Source organism: Eptatretus burgeri, chromosome 8 (genome assembly GCF_056783735.1).
Source record: "Eptatretus burgeri isolate ZD-2024b chromosome 8, Ebu_testis_v1, whole genome shotgun sequence".
In the NCBI taxonomy this organism is placed as follows: Eukaryota; Metazoa; Chordata; class Myxini; order Myxiniformes; family Myxinidae; genus Eptatretus; species Eptatretus burgeri.
This window is the reverse complement of record NC_140968.1, coordinates 66,461,366-66,477,004: the sequence shown is the minus strand read 5'-3', so window position 1 is coordinate 66,477,004 and position 15,639 is coordinate 66,461,366. Positions and strand designations below refer to the sequence as shown.

Genomic DNA, 15,639 nt, shown 5'->3' with positions numbered 1-15,639 from the left:
TGTTTTTTTAACAGTATGGAAATACAGCAACTATGGCAATAACTTTGGCACAAAGTATTGCACAAAATATAGGCATGCTTTGGCATGGTGGCTCAAGAGATAAAGGTGAGAGTTATCAAGTCCAGAATACTTTGAAAGAAGCGTAAATGGGAGCAGGGTATTATAAGCATCTTGAGGACATTTCTCATTCCAAACATCCCTTATGGGCTATGACTCTCATTGATACAGAAATGCTGTATTACACAACGTAGAAAGATTAACACAAATCTCATGGTATGGTCATTCCTTAAATGGAAAGATGACAAAAGCCAATGGAAAACAAAGGAATTATATATTCAAAATGAAAAAGATCAAATTTCTCTTGTTATTCTCAGTCATTTTTATAATCAATTGTAAATGTTGTGTTTTTTAAGGTGACAGCATACCCCAGAACTACAACAGTTGTTTTGAAGGGTTTCAAAGAGGATATGATGAAATAATGTAATGAGGTGATAGAATGACAGATGCAATATGATGTGAAAGGAGTGCTTTGGCATGATGCTAGAGGAAGATAATTAAATTGTTGCATACTGTACCTATTTGCTATTTGTGAATGCTTTTTCATTGATGACAAATACTATCAGCCTTTTCGGATGTTCTCCTATGTCCAGCATCTCCATTTGAAAATTCAATCCATCTGGCATGATGGCTGTGCCTCCACGATGTTTACCATCTATCCTTCCAGAATGCAATACTATTTCATGTCTTTATCTTTCCGCTGTCTATTATTGCAATGACAACAGGAGGAATTTTATTTCGACCCAAAGACATTCATAAATATAGGCCTACATGGAACTTGCCAGACGATACAAAAAGAAATTAGATAGACCATGTTGTGATAAACAAGATGTGGAAATCCTCACTTGATGATGTTAATAGTAAGAAGAAGTGCAGCTATCATAAGCGATCATAACTTAATTGTTTCAAAATGAAGGTTACGTTTGAAGAAGCAATGAAAAAACCTGCAAGAAAACGTTTGACGATCAAAAGATTAGAGCTGCTTTTTTGATGGGATTGAAGTGATATCACAATTTAAATTGAAGGTTGGAATCCACGTAGAGGGAGAAGTTTCTTCTTGATTGCCCCGCTGAGTGCAGAGAGAAAAGCGATGTCATAAAATATGATGCCACTGGTACCCATTGCACTCTGGGAAATCGCATCACTTTCCCCAATCTCAGCAGGTGTGTTTCTTTGTGTGAAAGTCACATCTGGTGTTGTCTTGTGTATCTGTTTGCATATGTATGTGTGATTTGTGTCGCAGGTTCTGCCTGTGACACAAATCGTACACACACACACACACACACACACACACACACACACACACACACACACACACACACACACACACACACACACACACACACACAGGTCTTAAATAGGTTTAGAGCATCAAGATGAGCTTCATGAAGAAACTTTGCATCGAGAAGAATGTTGGAAAGAATTTCAAGATGGTTTTGTGTAAAACGGGTGAGAAAGTACTTTTCTTTGAAAAGAAGGAAAAGGAATGGATTTAGTAGGAGTCGTGGAGGAAGATTTATAAAAGAAGAAATAAAGAAGACTATGGACTTGACGACAAATGAGGAAACTTTGAATAGGTTTCAAAAAGAATGTCAACAAAAGGATAATGAAGTGAAGCAAAGTGTGAGAAAAGAATGAAATGATTTAATAGAAGTAGAAATTGCATCAAGAAAGGGAGACAGAAGAACCCTCCATCAAGTAATGAAAACTCTAGTTGATCAAACGTTTCAGAAAACTGCACCATTTTTGGGGACACCATTTTGAGGGACACCAAATATATTGAAAGCAATGGCTTTCACACAGGTGTGACCCATGTGTTAATTAAGCGAATAACATCTCCACATGTTTAGGGTCATGTATAAAAATGCTTCACAGGCATGGCTGCAAGAGGAGACCTCAGTGACTTTGAAAGATGGGTGATCGTTGGGGCACGTTTTGTGGGAGCTTCCGTGAGCCAGACGGCTCAGCTTGCTGATGTTTCACAAGCAACAGTGTCTGAGGTGATGTCTGCATGGAACTCCGAGGGAAAGACATCATCAGCAAAGGGCAACAGTGGGCAGAAGCCCACATGCCTTAATATGAAGTACAAGGCAAAGCAGACGACCAACTGCAGGTCAATTGACTGTAAATTTCAACATGGGGCACAAGCAGCCAGTTTCAGAAAAAACGGTCCACCGAGAACTACACAGAGCGGGATACCATAGTCAGGTTACAATGCACAAACCACTCATCAAACCTGGCAATGCACGTTTGTGTGTCCAGTGGTGCAAAAAGCACAGGCAATGGATTACTAAGCAGTGGAGAAATGTGATATGGTCAGATGAATCATCCTTCACCATGTTCTTGACAAACAGATAAGTACACGTGTGATCCCAACCTAAAGATCTCTACAACCCTGAGTGCTTGGTTCAAACAGTGAATGGCTATGGTGGTTCTGTAATATTGTGAGGTGCGTTTTCTTGGCATGGTTTTTATGCAGTCATTCCTTTAGAAGGCAAGGTCAATGTTAATCACTACTTAATGGTGCTCAGTGATCATCTTCACCCCATGTTGCAGCATTTCTTTCCTGCCAGGAGGGGTGTGTTCCAGGATGATAATGCCCTCCATCCACAGAGCACATGTGGTCGCCCAATCGTTTGAGCATGACATTGATGTTATCCATATGTTTTGACTTTGTCAGTCATCAGATCTGAACCCAATTAAGCATTTATGGGATATTCTAGAATGACACCTGAGACAGCATTTTCCACCTCCATCAAACAGGTGTGAGTTGATTGACTTTCTCGTGGAAAAATGGTGCCGCATCTGTCCTGAAGAATTCCAGACGCTGGCGGACTCAATGCCATGGCGCATACAGGCCGTACTGGCCACACATGATGGCACATTTTCCTTTTAATTGACTTTACATTGGTGTTTCCATTTTTTTTGTCCCCTATCTGTACAATGCAGATGATTTACCCTTTCATCAAAAACTTTTGAAGATATTCTGCAGAAAACAAAAGGAACCAGTTGAACAGTAAAAACAAGCAGTTAATTTGACATTGGTAGCTTCATCCGTTCTCGAGTTATCGTGCCTACAAACAAACAAACAAACAAACAGAAACGGAAGTCATCAATATACTTACGAAATCTTTTATTTAGATTTCGTAAGTAAAATAGTTTGAATGAAAGTTAACGATGGTAAAACTGAACTCTTAAACGACAAGGCAGCAGATAAAAAGCTCAAAATTGATGGAGAATAAATAGAAAATGTAAGTGAGTTTGTCTATTTAGGATGCTTTGTTGAACAAAATGGAGTATATGTGTGTATATATATATATATATATATATATATATATATATATATATATATATATATATATATATATATATATATTTATATATATATATATATATATATATATATATATATATATATGTATATATGTATGTTTCTATTTTTTAATATATACACACACACACACACACACACACACACACACACACACACACACACACACACACACACACACACTCTCCATTTTTGGATGGTGCTGAGTGATCATCTTCAATGATGTATATGTAAACACACACACACACACACACACACACACACACACACGTGCAAAAGATTGGGTTATTTTTACTTCTGTGGTGCGATTTCCCCATTCAACATTTGTGGGAAGTTGGAAGTGTGAAATATAGGTCGATAATAATTCAACTTTGTGTCAAAGTCAATTTATTATCACAGTTACCTTTAAGTATATAAGAAACGAGGAAATTGAAAAAGTTTTATTTTTGCTAAATATATTATATTGTTGCGGTCTTCGCGCCCGCCGGCGTGCGAACGGCCACGTAACTCGAATCGCGGCACGTCGCCCACCGGACGGACAATCCAGTCGTGACCCTCTCGGACTAACGCCGGGAACCAGTCACGGGTGGACCTTTCGGTCTCACCGCGATCGAGCCAATCAGCCCCCGCGTGGGATAGGGTTGCTCGCCAAATTCGAACTACCTAAGTACCCACGCGGAGGGTAGACCGGGCGATCGCACCTCGCCGCAGGTCGACTTCGGACACGGGCCACTTAAGCGACCCGTTCCGTACTATCAGAATAACCGAGCGGTGTTATCGTCGACCTCGACGGTTCGATTAATTATCGGGCGTATTCAGCCCACTACCAACCCTTTACGTGAAGCAAGATGGGGATTCAATGGAGGAAAAGACGAAGCGAAGCGGGAAACAGTTCAACAATAAAGCACATTTATTCGCGGCACACGGGAAGCACACAAATACAATTCCACCAAATGCACACAAAAAAAAGAAAACACAATTCCATTTACACAAAAAGCAAACATAAAAGTGAAAACACAGTGCAGAGCTAATACCGACTACCGAGCACACGGCAACACTTATACAATTTTACTTCACAGACGGCGCCGACAACACATACCCAAAACCAAGGAAAAGAAATCCCCCAAGAATGGGGCAGGCCTGAGGCCGAGACCGGGTCGGGCCTACCCGTCTGGTGATGAGACGCGGAGCGGCGATGGCCCCGCAACCCGCGGGCCTCGTGGACAGTGCCTGGCAGGGGTGGGAACGGGGCCCCCTTGGTCGCACTATCTCAGCGCGGGGGGAAACAGGAGGGGGTTGCTGATGCTCGGGGTATAGAGGATCTTTATTATATGCGACGAGCGTCTCCACCTCGGCCAGGTCGCGCTGTCGGCCTCCTTCGGGTGCAGCTTCCTGCACGACGCGAGCACCCCCTCGTCTGGTGTCGCCGCCTTTCCACCGCTCCGTCCCCTCCGTTCCGACTCCAACGCACACGACGAGCAGCTCCACCGCCCGCGAAGTCTTGACCCTCTGCTTCCGACTCTCCTCTTCTTGACTCTCCGACCCGTTCTTGTTTGCGACTCTCTGGTGACTGACGAACACCGTCCTTTTTATCCCCCCGTAACTTCGCCTTTGACCCCCTCCCTTTGACCTTTCACCTCGCTCCCCATTGGCCCGAGAAAAAGTGGGCGTGAAGGCTTTTTGATCCACAAATTTGCATATATCGATCGTTCTGGAGGCGGGGCCAAATCGCCCCTCGCTCACCGATTGGACGGCAAAAAGTGGGCGTGTGTCGTTTTTGATCCGTTTTTGAAGCAGAAAATCCGTGATTTTGTACACGCTGTTCGACGCGCGTTCTGCATGAGTCCAACACCGGTACCCACAGCGGGGCAAGAACGGTGGCGATGCTACGGTTGTGAGGTGTGCGTGAAGGTCGTGGCGGTTGTGGTGAAGCGGTGGTTGTGGTCGGTGGTTGATGTTGTGGTTGTGATCATGGCGGTTGGTCCAAAATAAAGATAGTAAAAGAAAAACGGCTATCCTGAAGAGTCGCAGCACGTATAAATGACATGTATTCCCACTAGACAACGGGTTTGGGCCTAACTACACATGCACTTACCGAGATACCTCACCTAAGGGACCTGAATGGTGGTTTGCGAATCTGGTAACCACAACAATATTATCATGTACTAGTAATATCCACACACCACAGAAAATATTCAGGAAACAGTTTGTGGATATTTGTGCAGTAAATAATCATAAATTATTGAAGTTTTTAGTAATCAGTACCAGTTACATTAATGTGAATTACAAGAAACCACAATAAAAGTTGCAAATAATTGAATTTGTGGAATTAGTTTCCATCAGCTTGTTCCATTGTTTGAAAGTCTATGAGTGGGTTCAGATTGGGGTCAAGGAAGCAACTTTCAACAGAACATGTGCAGATACAAACTCTGTGAGAAGAATGGCCCACTATGAAGAAAATAGCAGAAAAGCTGAAGATTTCCTTCAATGGTGTGAGGTACACGTTGTTGCAACACCTGAAATAAACTGGCTTTGGACAAGACCACGGGCCAGGGAAGACCCAGAAGAAGATCCTTAAGGCAAGACAAGTGTTTGAAGTTGCTCCTCTTGCACGATAGAAGAAAATCAGGTCATCAGCTGACAAATGAAGTGAGAGCATGCCTAAACGTTAGCATCTCCACCTGTGACATCATAGGTCACATGGTTTGGCAGCTGTGATTTTTTTTTTTTTTTTTTTTAGAAAAAAAAACCTTGAAAAATCTTCTTCAGAACGGCTTGACAGATTGAGGAGAAACTTTACACACATGTTCCCCAATCCTTGGGGCTACCAGGGTGTTCATGAATATTTAATAAGTCACATGGTCTTGCAGCCATATTGGATTGAAAGAAAAATCTTTTTTAAATTATTTCTCTTGAACCGCTTCATCAATTGGCATGAAATGTTATTCATGATGTAGTAGTCATGGGGAATACATGTTTTAAATTTCAACCTGATCGGACGCATGCCCTGGCAGCCAAAATTATTGAATATTTTGAATTTGGGTTCAGGGATTTTAATCAAACTTGGTACTGTATAAGTATGTATACTGATGTAATAATGTGCGTGGAGGCATATCTGGTGACATCGAAGAGTGCCCTTCTAGTTTTTTTAGCAGTCGGAACTGCTGCTCGGATAAATTCTGAAATTCGGCTCGTGTTAAGAGATTCTAGAGCTTATCGTATGTGTGGAAATTAAATAAAGGCACAAACACTGGCATGGCTTTTTTGACAATTGAAGGAAAATGCACTGTCTTCCCTTCCCTTTCACTCATGCTTACCTCCTCCCAAAGCCCCATCCATGGTCCATGGACGTCTGTGCGGTGTCCAGGCATTGTTTAGTATGGGCCGTTTGAACGTGCTGTTTTACCGTAAACGATTTCATTCAATCTTGTACTAATGCCAGCATAAGGGAAGCATTCCTCTCTCCCTCTCACCCCCTTTCCCCCTGCTTCCCCTCAAGTCCCCCTGTCAAATGCATGTCCAGAACACCCGCTTCCCCTACCCATTCACCCCCCTTCTCTCCCCTATCCTCCTCACTCCTTCCCCCCTCCGGGAGTGTATCGCGATGTGTGGTGAGGCATCGCTCCCCCCGCCCCTTTCCTCGCTCTCCTTGCCCCACTTCCTTGCTCTTCACCCCCTCCTTCTCGCTCTCCCCCCCCATTTCTCGTTCTCCCCCATTTCTCGCTCTCCCCCCATTTCTCGCTCTCCCCCCATTTCTCGCTCTCCCCCATTTCTCGCTCTCCCCCATTTCTCGCTCTCCCCCATTTCTCGCTCTCCCCCCATTTCTCGCTCTCCCCCCATTTCTCGCTCTCCCCCCCATTTCTCGCCCCCACTTTCTCGCCCCCACTTTCTCGCCCCCACTTTCTCGCCCCCACTTTCTCGCCCCCCACTTTCTCGCCCACCACTTTCTCGCCCCACTTTCTCGCCCCCACTTTCTCGCCCCCACTTTCTCGCCCCCACTTTCCCGCCCCCACTTTCCCGCCCCCACTTTCCCGCCCCCACTTTCCCGCCCCCACTTTCCCGCCCCCCACTTTCTCGCCCCCACTTTCTCGCCCCCACTTTCTCACCCCCACTTTCTCACCCCCACTTTCTCACCCCCACCCCACTTTCTCGTTCTCCCCCCCCACTTTCTCGCTCTCCCCTTCTTCGTTTCCCCCTCCCTTTCTCACTCTGCCCTCCCTTTCTCACTCTGCCCTTCCTTTCTCACTCTGCCCTTCCTTTCTCACTCTGCCCTCCCTTTCTCACTCTGCCCTCCCTTTCTCACTCTGCCCTCCCTTTCTCACTCTGCCCTCCCTTTTTGCTCCCCCTCCCTTTCTTGCTCTCCCCACCCCCTTTCTCATTCTCCCCTTTTCTTGCTCTCCCTTTTCTTGCTCTCCCTTTTCTTGCTCTCCCCCTTTCTTGCTCTCCCCCAATTTCTTGCTCTCCCCTCCCTCGCTCTCCCCCTTTCTCGCTCTCCCCCTTTCTCGCTCTCCCCCTTTCTCGCTCTCCCCTTTCTCGCTCTCCCCCTTTCTCGCTCTCCCCCTTCCTCGCTCTCCCCCTTCCTCGCTCTCTCCACCCCCTTCCTCGCTCTCTCCACCCCCTTCCTCTCTCTCCCCACCCCCTTCCTCTCTCTCCCCACCCCCTTCCTCGCTCTCCCCCTTCCTCGCTCTCCCCACCCCCTTCTCGCTCTCGCCACCCCCTTTCTCGCTCTCGCCACCCCCTTTCTCGCTCTCGCCACCCCCTTTATCGCTCTCGCCACCCCCTTTCTCGCTCTCGCCACCCCTTTCTCGCTCTCGCCACCCCCTTTCTCGCTCTCCCCACCCCCTTTCTCGCTCTCGCCACCCCCTTTCTCGCTCTCGCCACCCCCTTTCTCGCTCTCCCCACCCCCTATCTCGCTCTCCCCACCCCCTATCTCGCTCTCCCCACCCCCTATCTCGCTCTCCCCACCCCCTATCTCGCTCTCCCCACCCCTATCTCGCTCTCCCCACCCCCTTTCTCGCTCTCCCCACCCCCTTTCTCGCTCTCCCCACCCCCTTTCTCGCTCTCCCCACCCCCTTTCTCGCTCTCCCCACCCCCTTTCTCGCTCTCCCCACCCCCTTTCTCGCTCTCATCTCATTCTTTCTTTATCCTAAAGTATGAATAGCATTGGAATGACCTAAACTTCTGCACAATGCATATAGAGGAAGATGTAAAATTGTATAAAGTTGATGTTTTGCCAAAAAACAGAACACAGCTCTGTGTGGTGAAACTTTTTCAAATATAGATGTCGACCTTTCTGTGATCACTGTTCAAGGAGACATAATCTGACCTTTAAACGTGGAAATCCCAGATACACATCTTCTCTACTTTGCGACAAACATGATCGTATTCAATTGTGTTGGAACATTATTGTTGCAATATTAATCCAGCTGTCTGTGCATGGTTAAAGTATATTAATTGAACCGTAAATGGATTTGAAGTTGTCAGGCTGTGCTCTGTGGCTGACATGTATGTACTGATGATTGTTTACAGAAAGCTGCTCTTGTGAGGACTCTTGGAATGGTTGCATCATGGAAGATACAGGGTATGAACATGTATTATCATAGTTCATCACTGCTTTGAGATTTATCCTCCTCTTGAGTAATTTAAAGGTTATTAATTTGCAGGCAACATGTCACACATGCCATTGTTTTATCAGCTGTGTTTCCATCAACTCCGCAAACATTTCCAACACTATTTTGGTATCATGTCAAATCCAGATGCAGTGTCACAATAATGTTGTGCCATTAATCATCATCATCATCGCCATCCCAATCATGATGTGCTGTCATGGCCAAACATATTGGCACCCTTGCACTTTTTTCAAATAATGTACCATGTCTTACAGAAAATTGTTGAAATAAAATAATATTTTGTTATCCACATATGTATTTCTTTGGTTTGAAGTGGAATAAAACAAAAAAATCTGGAAAAAATTACTAAATCTTAGCTTATTCCTCACAGAAATCCTAAAATGGCCCGGACAATATTGTTGGCACCTTTTAGAAGTTGTTAGAAATCATTAGATTTCAAGCAGGTGATTCTCATTTAATTTGGAATTGAACTCGCCTGTGGTGAGTTGTAGGTGCCTGCAATATAAAAATCACTCTCAACCAGTTTGAATGGAGAAAAGGAGTCATTCTGCTGTTTTGTGTCACTGTGTGTACCGCAATGAACATGGAGAAAAGAAAGAAAACCAGAGAATTGTCTGAGGAGGTCAGAGAAAATTGTAGCCAAGTATGGACAATCTCAAGGCTACAAGTCCATCTACAGAGACCTTGATGTTCCTGTGTCTACCATACACAATGTTATCAGGAAGTTTAAGGCCCATGCCAATGTCGCAAACATTGCTGGATGTGGCCACAACAGAAAACTTGATCGAAGATTGCAGCGAAGGATTGTTGGAATGGTGAAGAAATCACCTCGATCAACAGCCGAATAGATTCAAGCTGACCTTCAGACACAAGGTATGACAGTTTCAACTCGCACCATCCGTCACCAACTCAATGAATGGGGGTTCTATGGAAGGAGACCCAGGAGGACCCTACTGCTGAGAGAGAGACATAAGAAAGCCTGACTGGAGTTTGCCAAAACACACCTGAACAAGCTAAAATCCTTTTTGGAGAATGTCCTGTGGACAGATGGGACCAAATTATAGGTTTTTTGTAAAGCACATCATCTCTATATTTACAGAAAACAAAATGAAGCCTTCAAAGAAAAGAACACCTTCCCTACAGTCAAACAAGGAGGGATTCCGTGATGTTTTGGGGTTGCTGTGCTGCCTCTGACACGGGGTGCCTTGAATGTGTGCATGGCATCATTAAATTAGGAGATTAATAAGGCATTTTGGAGCGAAATGTTCAACCCAGTGTCAGAAAGTTGGGTCTCCGTCAAAGGTCATGGGTCTTGCAGCAGGACAATGACCCCAAATGCACTTCAAAAAGTATCCAGGAATGGTTCAAGCCAAAACGCTGGATTGTTCTGAAGTGGTCAGCAATGAGTCCAGGTCATACTTTTTTTTTTTTTTTTTTTTTTTTTAATTATTATTTATGTTTTGCTTTTTTTTCTAAATTTTCTAAAAAAAATAATATTTTGGCCCAAAAGTCCTCCGTGACACTCCTCTGAAACTGATGAACCTCCTCTGAAAGTTTCATGAAGATCCATTGGGCTATCTCTGACAAAAAGGCGACACAGAGAGACAGACAAATATCTCTCATCGTATAGATTAGCTTGCTTCAAATGATGTGCAAGGTCATGGAATCTATCATTACAGTTGACATCAAATCCTTCCTTTTCTCCAATGGCCTCATCTCAGATCATCAGTTCGGTTTCAGAGCCAGTCATTTCTACCCCGGACATGCTGCTTCTTCTCTCGCAACAATGGAGGTCCTCTATCAGACAAGATCAGGGCCGTCTTTCTGAACATATCTCAAGCAATTGATACAGCCTGGCATCCCGCCTTGATCTCCAAACTCCCTGCTTATGGCATCCAAGCCACCTCCTCTCGTAGATCACTGAATTCCCTTTCCTATAGTCAGCATGTAGCTTTGAACAGAATCCTCTCATCTCGTCTCCCTGTCAAGGCTGGACTGCCCCAAGGCAGTGTCTTTGGCCCAGTCTTGTTCCTCGTATTCATCAATGATCTTTCCGATACTCTGGAAAATCCCGCTTTTCTCTTTGATGATGATTTCACACTCTGCTGTATCATCTCTCATCCCTCAGATATGCAGACAATAGCCTCCTCCTTCTCTGCAGATGTTGTAGAATCAGGAGCTGATGCAGCATTTGGAGTATGTCTTTCAACCCCGACAAATCCCACACACTCACCTTGTCCCTCTGAAAGGACTATCTGGCAAACACTCCTATCTACTTCCTTTACAAACTACTTGAAGAGGTTAAGTCACTCAAATGTTTGGGCCTCAACATCAGCCATGATCCTTCTTGGGCAGACCATATTTCCAAGATAGCCTCCAAAGCCAACTGCTGACTGGGTATCCTCTGTCGTGCAAGGTCTTTCCTTCGCCTATCTGAACTTTTGACAACCTACAAGGCCTTCATTCGCAGCTTGATGGATTACTTCTAGTTGTTGGGTCGTTGGTGCTTTAATATTTCATCCCTGCTTTCCCATTCCTCTTCTTGCTGTGTTTCAGCTTGAATGCATCTTATTCACCCCATGTGTCCTTTTCCCCCCTCCCTTTGATCACACCCTCATCCTCACTCTCACCTCTGCTCAGCTGTTGGTGTTTCCCCCTTTTCATTTTGTTCTGTTGCATTATTCTCTAGCTCTTCTACCAGCGCAGACCATATATGCAAAAAATAATAATAATAAATGCTGTGATGGGTGTTCACAATGTTAATCTGAGGAAATACTCATGATAGTCCAAGATACAGCAAAGTTTTCTTCACTGTGCATTGATACGTAATTATAATTAGTAAGAAACTGTATGAATGTATTTTTAGCTCCACCACCGAAGGTAGAAGGAGGTTATGTTTTTACCCCTCTCTGTTTTTTCAAGTATATTGGTCAGTCGATTTTGTTAGTCAGTCAGTCTGTCTGTCTGTCTGTCTGTCCCTGTCTGTCTGTCGCCTACAGGTCACAATTCTAAACCGATAGTCATGAAACTTCACCAAGTTGTAGAGGTAGTCTCAACTGAGAAGCCTATTGATTTTGAGGTCAAAGGTCATTTTTAGGTCACATTTCTGAAATTATTTTTCATCCGGTAGACAAAATTTGAACAACATTTTCATATTTCATCACTGAATTGGGTAAGCAACTATTTTTGAGGTCAAAAGATCAAAGGTCAACTCAAGGTCAAACTTCTAAAATCATCAAATTTTATTTGAAAAATTGACAATTTTCATCCGATTGACTTGAAAATGACACAACAATTGCATGGCACATTACTGAATTTGAAAACCAACAATTTTTGAGGTCAAAAGGTCAAAGGTCAGCTCAAGGTCATACTTCTAAAATCATCAATTTCAATCTGAAAAATAATCAATTTTAATCCGATTGACCTGATCTTTGATTCAGATTGTGAATTTTAATCTTAATGAAATGGATGGCAACCTTTAGGGAGGTGGTCGACTTTTCAAGTATCGTGCTCTGCACGACATCTTTTTCTTGTTTGTCTGTTTGTGTGCAGGATATCTCAAAAAGTTGTGGACGGATTTGGATGAAACTTGGTGGGCAGGTTCGGTGTGACGTGTGACGAGTACGAACTAATTAGATTTAGGTGAAGATCCGAATCTGGATCCGGATACAAGAATTATATAATTTTTAAAGTGATTCATCATTGAGGATAGGGCCAAAAACAAATATGTAGCATGATATTTAAAAAAATGTATTGGGCCCAATATGTTTTCGTGGATCAAGCATTGCGTGGCAGAGGTATGCGCTCTACCGAGAGCACTTCTAGTTATCTAAATGTAGCCCTCGTTGTAGTTATTTTTGCATGTCTTGGACTGTGATGAGTATCTCATTAGTTGAACCTTTGAATGAGTCATGTCTACATCGCTGTAAAAATAGGGTTTGAAAGACTAAAATACATTTTGAACAAGCTTTTCTCTTGGGATCACTTTCACTCTCAACATATCCACCACTTTATTGACTGTAAAAAATAATTTGATATCAGGTTAATATTGTGTGTGTACAAAATTTACATGTTTGCCCCTAAAATTTTGTCCCATGTGATGAGCCGTACATGTCCCTATCTCCCATTGTCATTTGGCTTTTCCCATGTAAATTTGATTTTATACTCTTTACCGATGTACTTTTAAAATACAGAGTTTTTTTCCCCCCCAACAGGCACCAGTTACCTTTGCAGTTTTCCCAGTGCAGCCTTGATGAATTCCAGCAATTTCTGCGGAAGGGGGGTGGTTGGTGCTTGTTCAACAAACCCAGCCAGGTAAGGCTGAACTATGGCCGACATTTGAGCACAACACAGTACTGCCAAGGATCTCTGTTTCATTTTAGCATTTTGCCGTTCGTTATTGCCATCACTGGTCCCATAGAAGAAACACAAATATTGTTTCTCATTTCTCTGATTGCATGTTTATGTCTATGCGACATTATTTAGTTCAATGCAGTGGGGCAGTTCCAACATATGCTGAAACATTTGTGTTGCTTTGCATGAGAATTGCAGTAAAGCCCATGCAAAGGATAGTGGCTAAACAACAACAGTGTGAAAGTGGTGAGAATGAGTTTGTCGCCTGAAAATTTCAAACACCAAAACGAAATTTATTTCGACATGTTTGTGCATATTTCTTCCCTTAAAATTTTGTATGTAATCCCTCTACAATTTCTACAGTTAACCTTTTGAAGTGAACTTTCAACCTGCCTTTTGATTTACTTCTATGTTATGCCACTAATACAGTAATGAAGTCTTTAACATGCATTTCAAACATAATAACAACCTACCATGTTTCCTTATGATACTTAAGCAACAGTAACCTGTCACAAATTGTTGTCCATGAAGTGGTGAGGATCCAGATGTGTGCACTGCTATTTACATGAACTTTGTGTGCAGCTATTTAAGCCTCCAGATTGTGGGAATGGTTTTATGGAGCCTGGTGAAGAATGTGACTGTGGATCGCCTGCGGTGAGTCATGCCTTTAAAGGTCGCTGCACACTAGCCAACGGACGCAATATAAGACCATCTGCAACAGTTTAGTCTGTGGGGTTTTTGATAATCGTGTAATGTGTGTTGGTTGACTACCATCGTCAGCAATGTTTTCAGGTGCGTCGGCGATCATCATTAAAGTTGAACATGTTCGACTTTTATGACTTGCCGGTGTAACAGTTTAACTACCCCCCCACCCCCTGGACAACTCCCCCCCCCAAGGGGGGGTACTTGTCCCAGGATTAAAAATAGAAAATGGATAAAAAAAATAGTATGTAAAGAACATGAACACCGAGAGGTATTGTAGAGAGAACATGGATTTTTAGTATAAATCTATTTTTGGCCATAGGGGCAAGTTATCCAGGGAGGGGGGATACTTATCCTCAGACACGTACCTCCCCCCCCCGGGAGGGGGGCGGGGGAGTTGTCCAGGGGGCGACTTATCCTGTTACACCGGCAACAGTCGTGCATTGTCGTTTAGTGTGCATCCGTATATGACGGTCACCAACACGGTGCAGTGTATTGACCAATTAAAACTGCAGGTGTGTGTGTGTGTGTGTGTGTGTGTGTGTGTGTGTGTGTGTGTGTGTGTGTGTGTCCGTGCTCGTTGCTTGTTTAAATTACAGTCCTGCATTGCCTGTAGCCAAAAACACAGTTATTGTGACTCGCTCTGCAACTAAGATGGCGCTCCTGGACGCTGTGTTTCTGATTAGCAGTGTCAGATGCATCGGTGGGTGGGGGAGGGGGTTGATGAATCAGTGATCCTTAGCTTATTCACTGCCCAGATAAATAAAGCGTTCTCTGTGGGCAATTTATTGTGGGGTTCAGCATTTATTCAGAGGGGCATTTGAACCAGTGATCCTTAGCCTGTACACCGCCAAGATAAGTGGCAGGACCTACACCCTGGGCCCATGATTGACAGGTGGGGAATCGTCGAGTTTAAATAAGCGTCGATATATAATAACAGATCATGCATCATCACATAATGCGAATATTGCATGTTTGGTTATGAGGGATAGCCGTCGGGGCAGTATGGCGTGATAAATGCCTACAATCCTTCAAAAATCACTGGATTTTTCTCCAGTTTTGCTTCACTCTCATGTGAAACAACCCCAGAGACTGCTAAAATAGTTACCACATCGAATATTAACTGTGCTGTAAGTTCCACGAGCAAGTTGTTGAATGCTCCATGAGCTGGCTTTCTCTTCACCGGGAGCTTTACCCACAGCCACTTCTTTCTCCTGGCATGCCGTTGGCGACGTACCAGCACTGGTGCCAAAAGCAACAATGCTCAGAGCTTTCACCCTTCTCAACCCCTCCCTGCATTTATTCTTCATCGCCGTCTTGTTTTTTGACAATAGTGTCGTCAACAGTCCCGTAGTGTCCCATAGTCTAAGACAAAACGGGATTGTACAACATTCGTCGCGGATTGTCTTGTTGCGTCACTGTTGGCTCGTGTGTCACGGGCTTAACAGCTGAGGACACAGTCCCCTCTTATTGCCCCCTCCTCCCTCCTGTCACCCATGGAATTATTCTAGTCCCTGTACACTGAACCCTATTTGAAGGAACTATATCCTATGATAATGACGTGGC

General features: G+C 44.0%; 1 protein-coding gene across 6 annotated transcripts in view; it reads left to right on the top strand.

The window, feature by feature from the left end:
• The window catches only part of ADAM22 (ADAM metallopeptidase domain 22), a 148,235-nt gene that overhangs the window by 78,587 nt on the left and 54,009 nt on the right, over positions 1-15,639 (top strand). For all 6 annotated transcript variants that reach the window (XM_085892382.1, XM_085892381.1, XM_085892379.1 and 3 more), the window contains exons 13-16: positions 15-105; positions 8,918-8,969; positions 13,233-13,332; positions 13,954-14,025. In XM_085892382.1, coding sequence (XP_085748508.1) covers positions 15-105; positions 8,918-8,969; positions 13,233-13,332; positions 13,954-14,025 — 315 coding nt within the window. The remainder of the gene's footprint in view (positions 1-14; positions 106-8,917; positions 8,970-13,232; positions 13,333-13,953; positions 14,026-15,639) is intronic.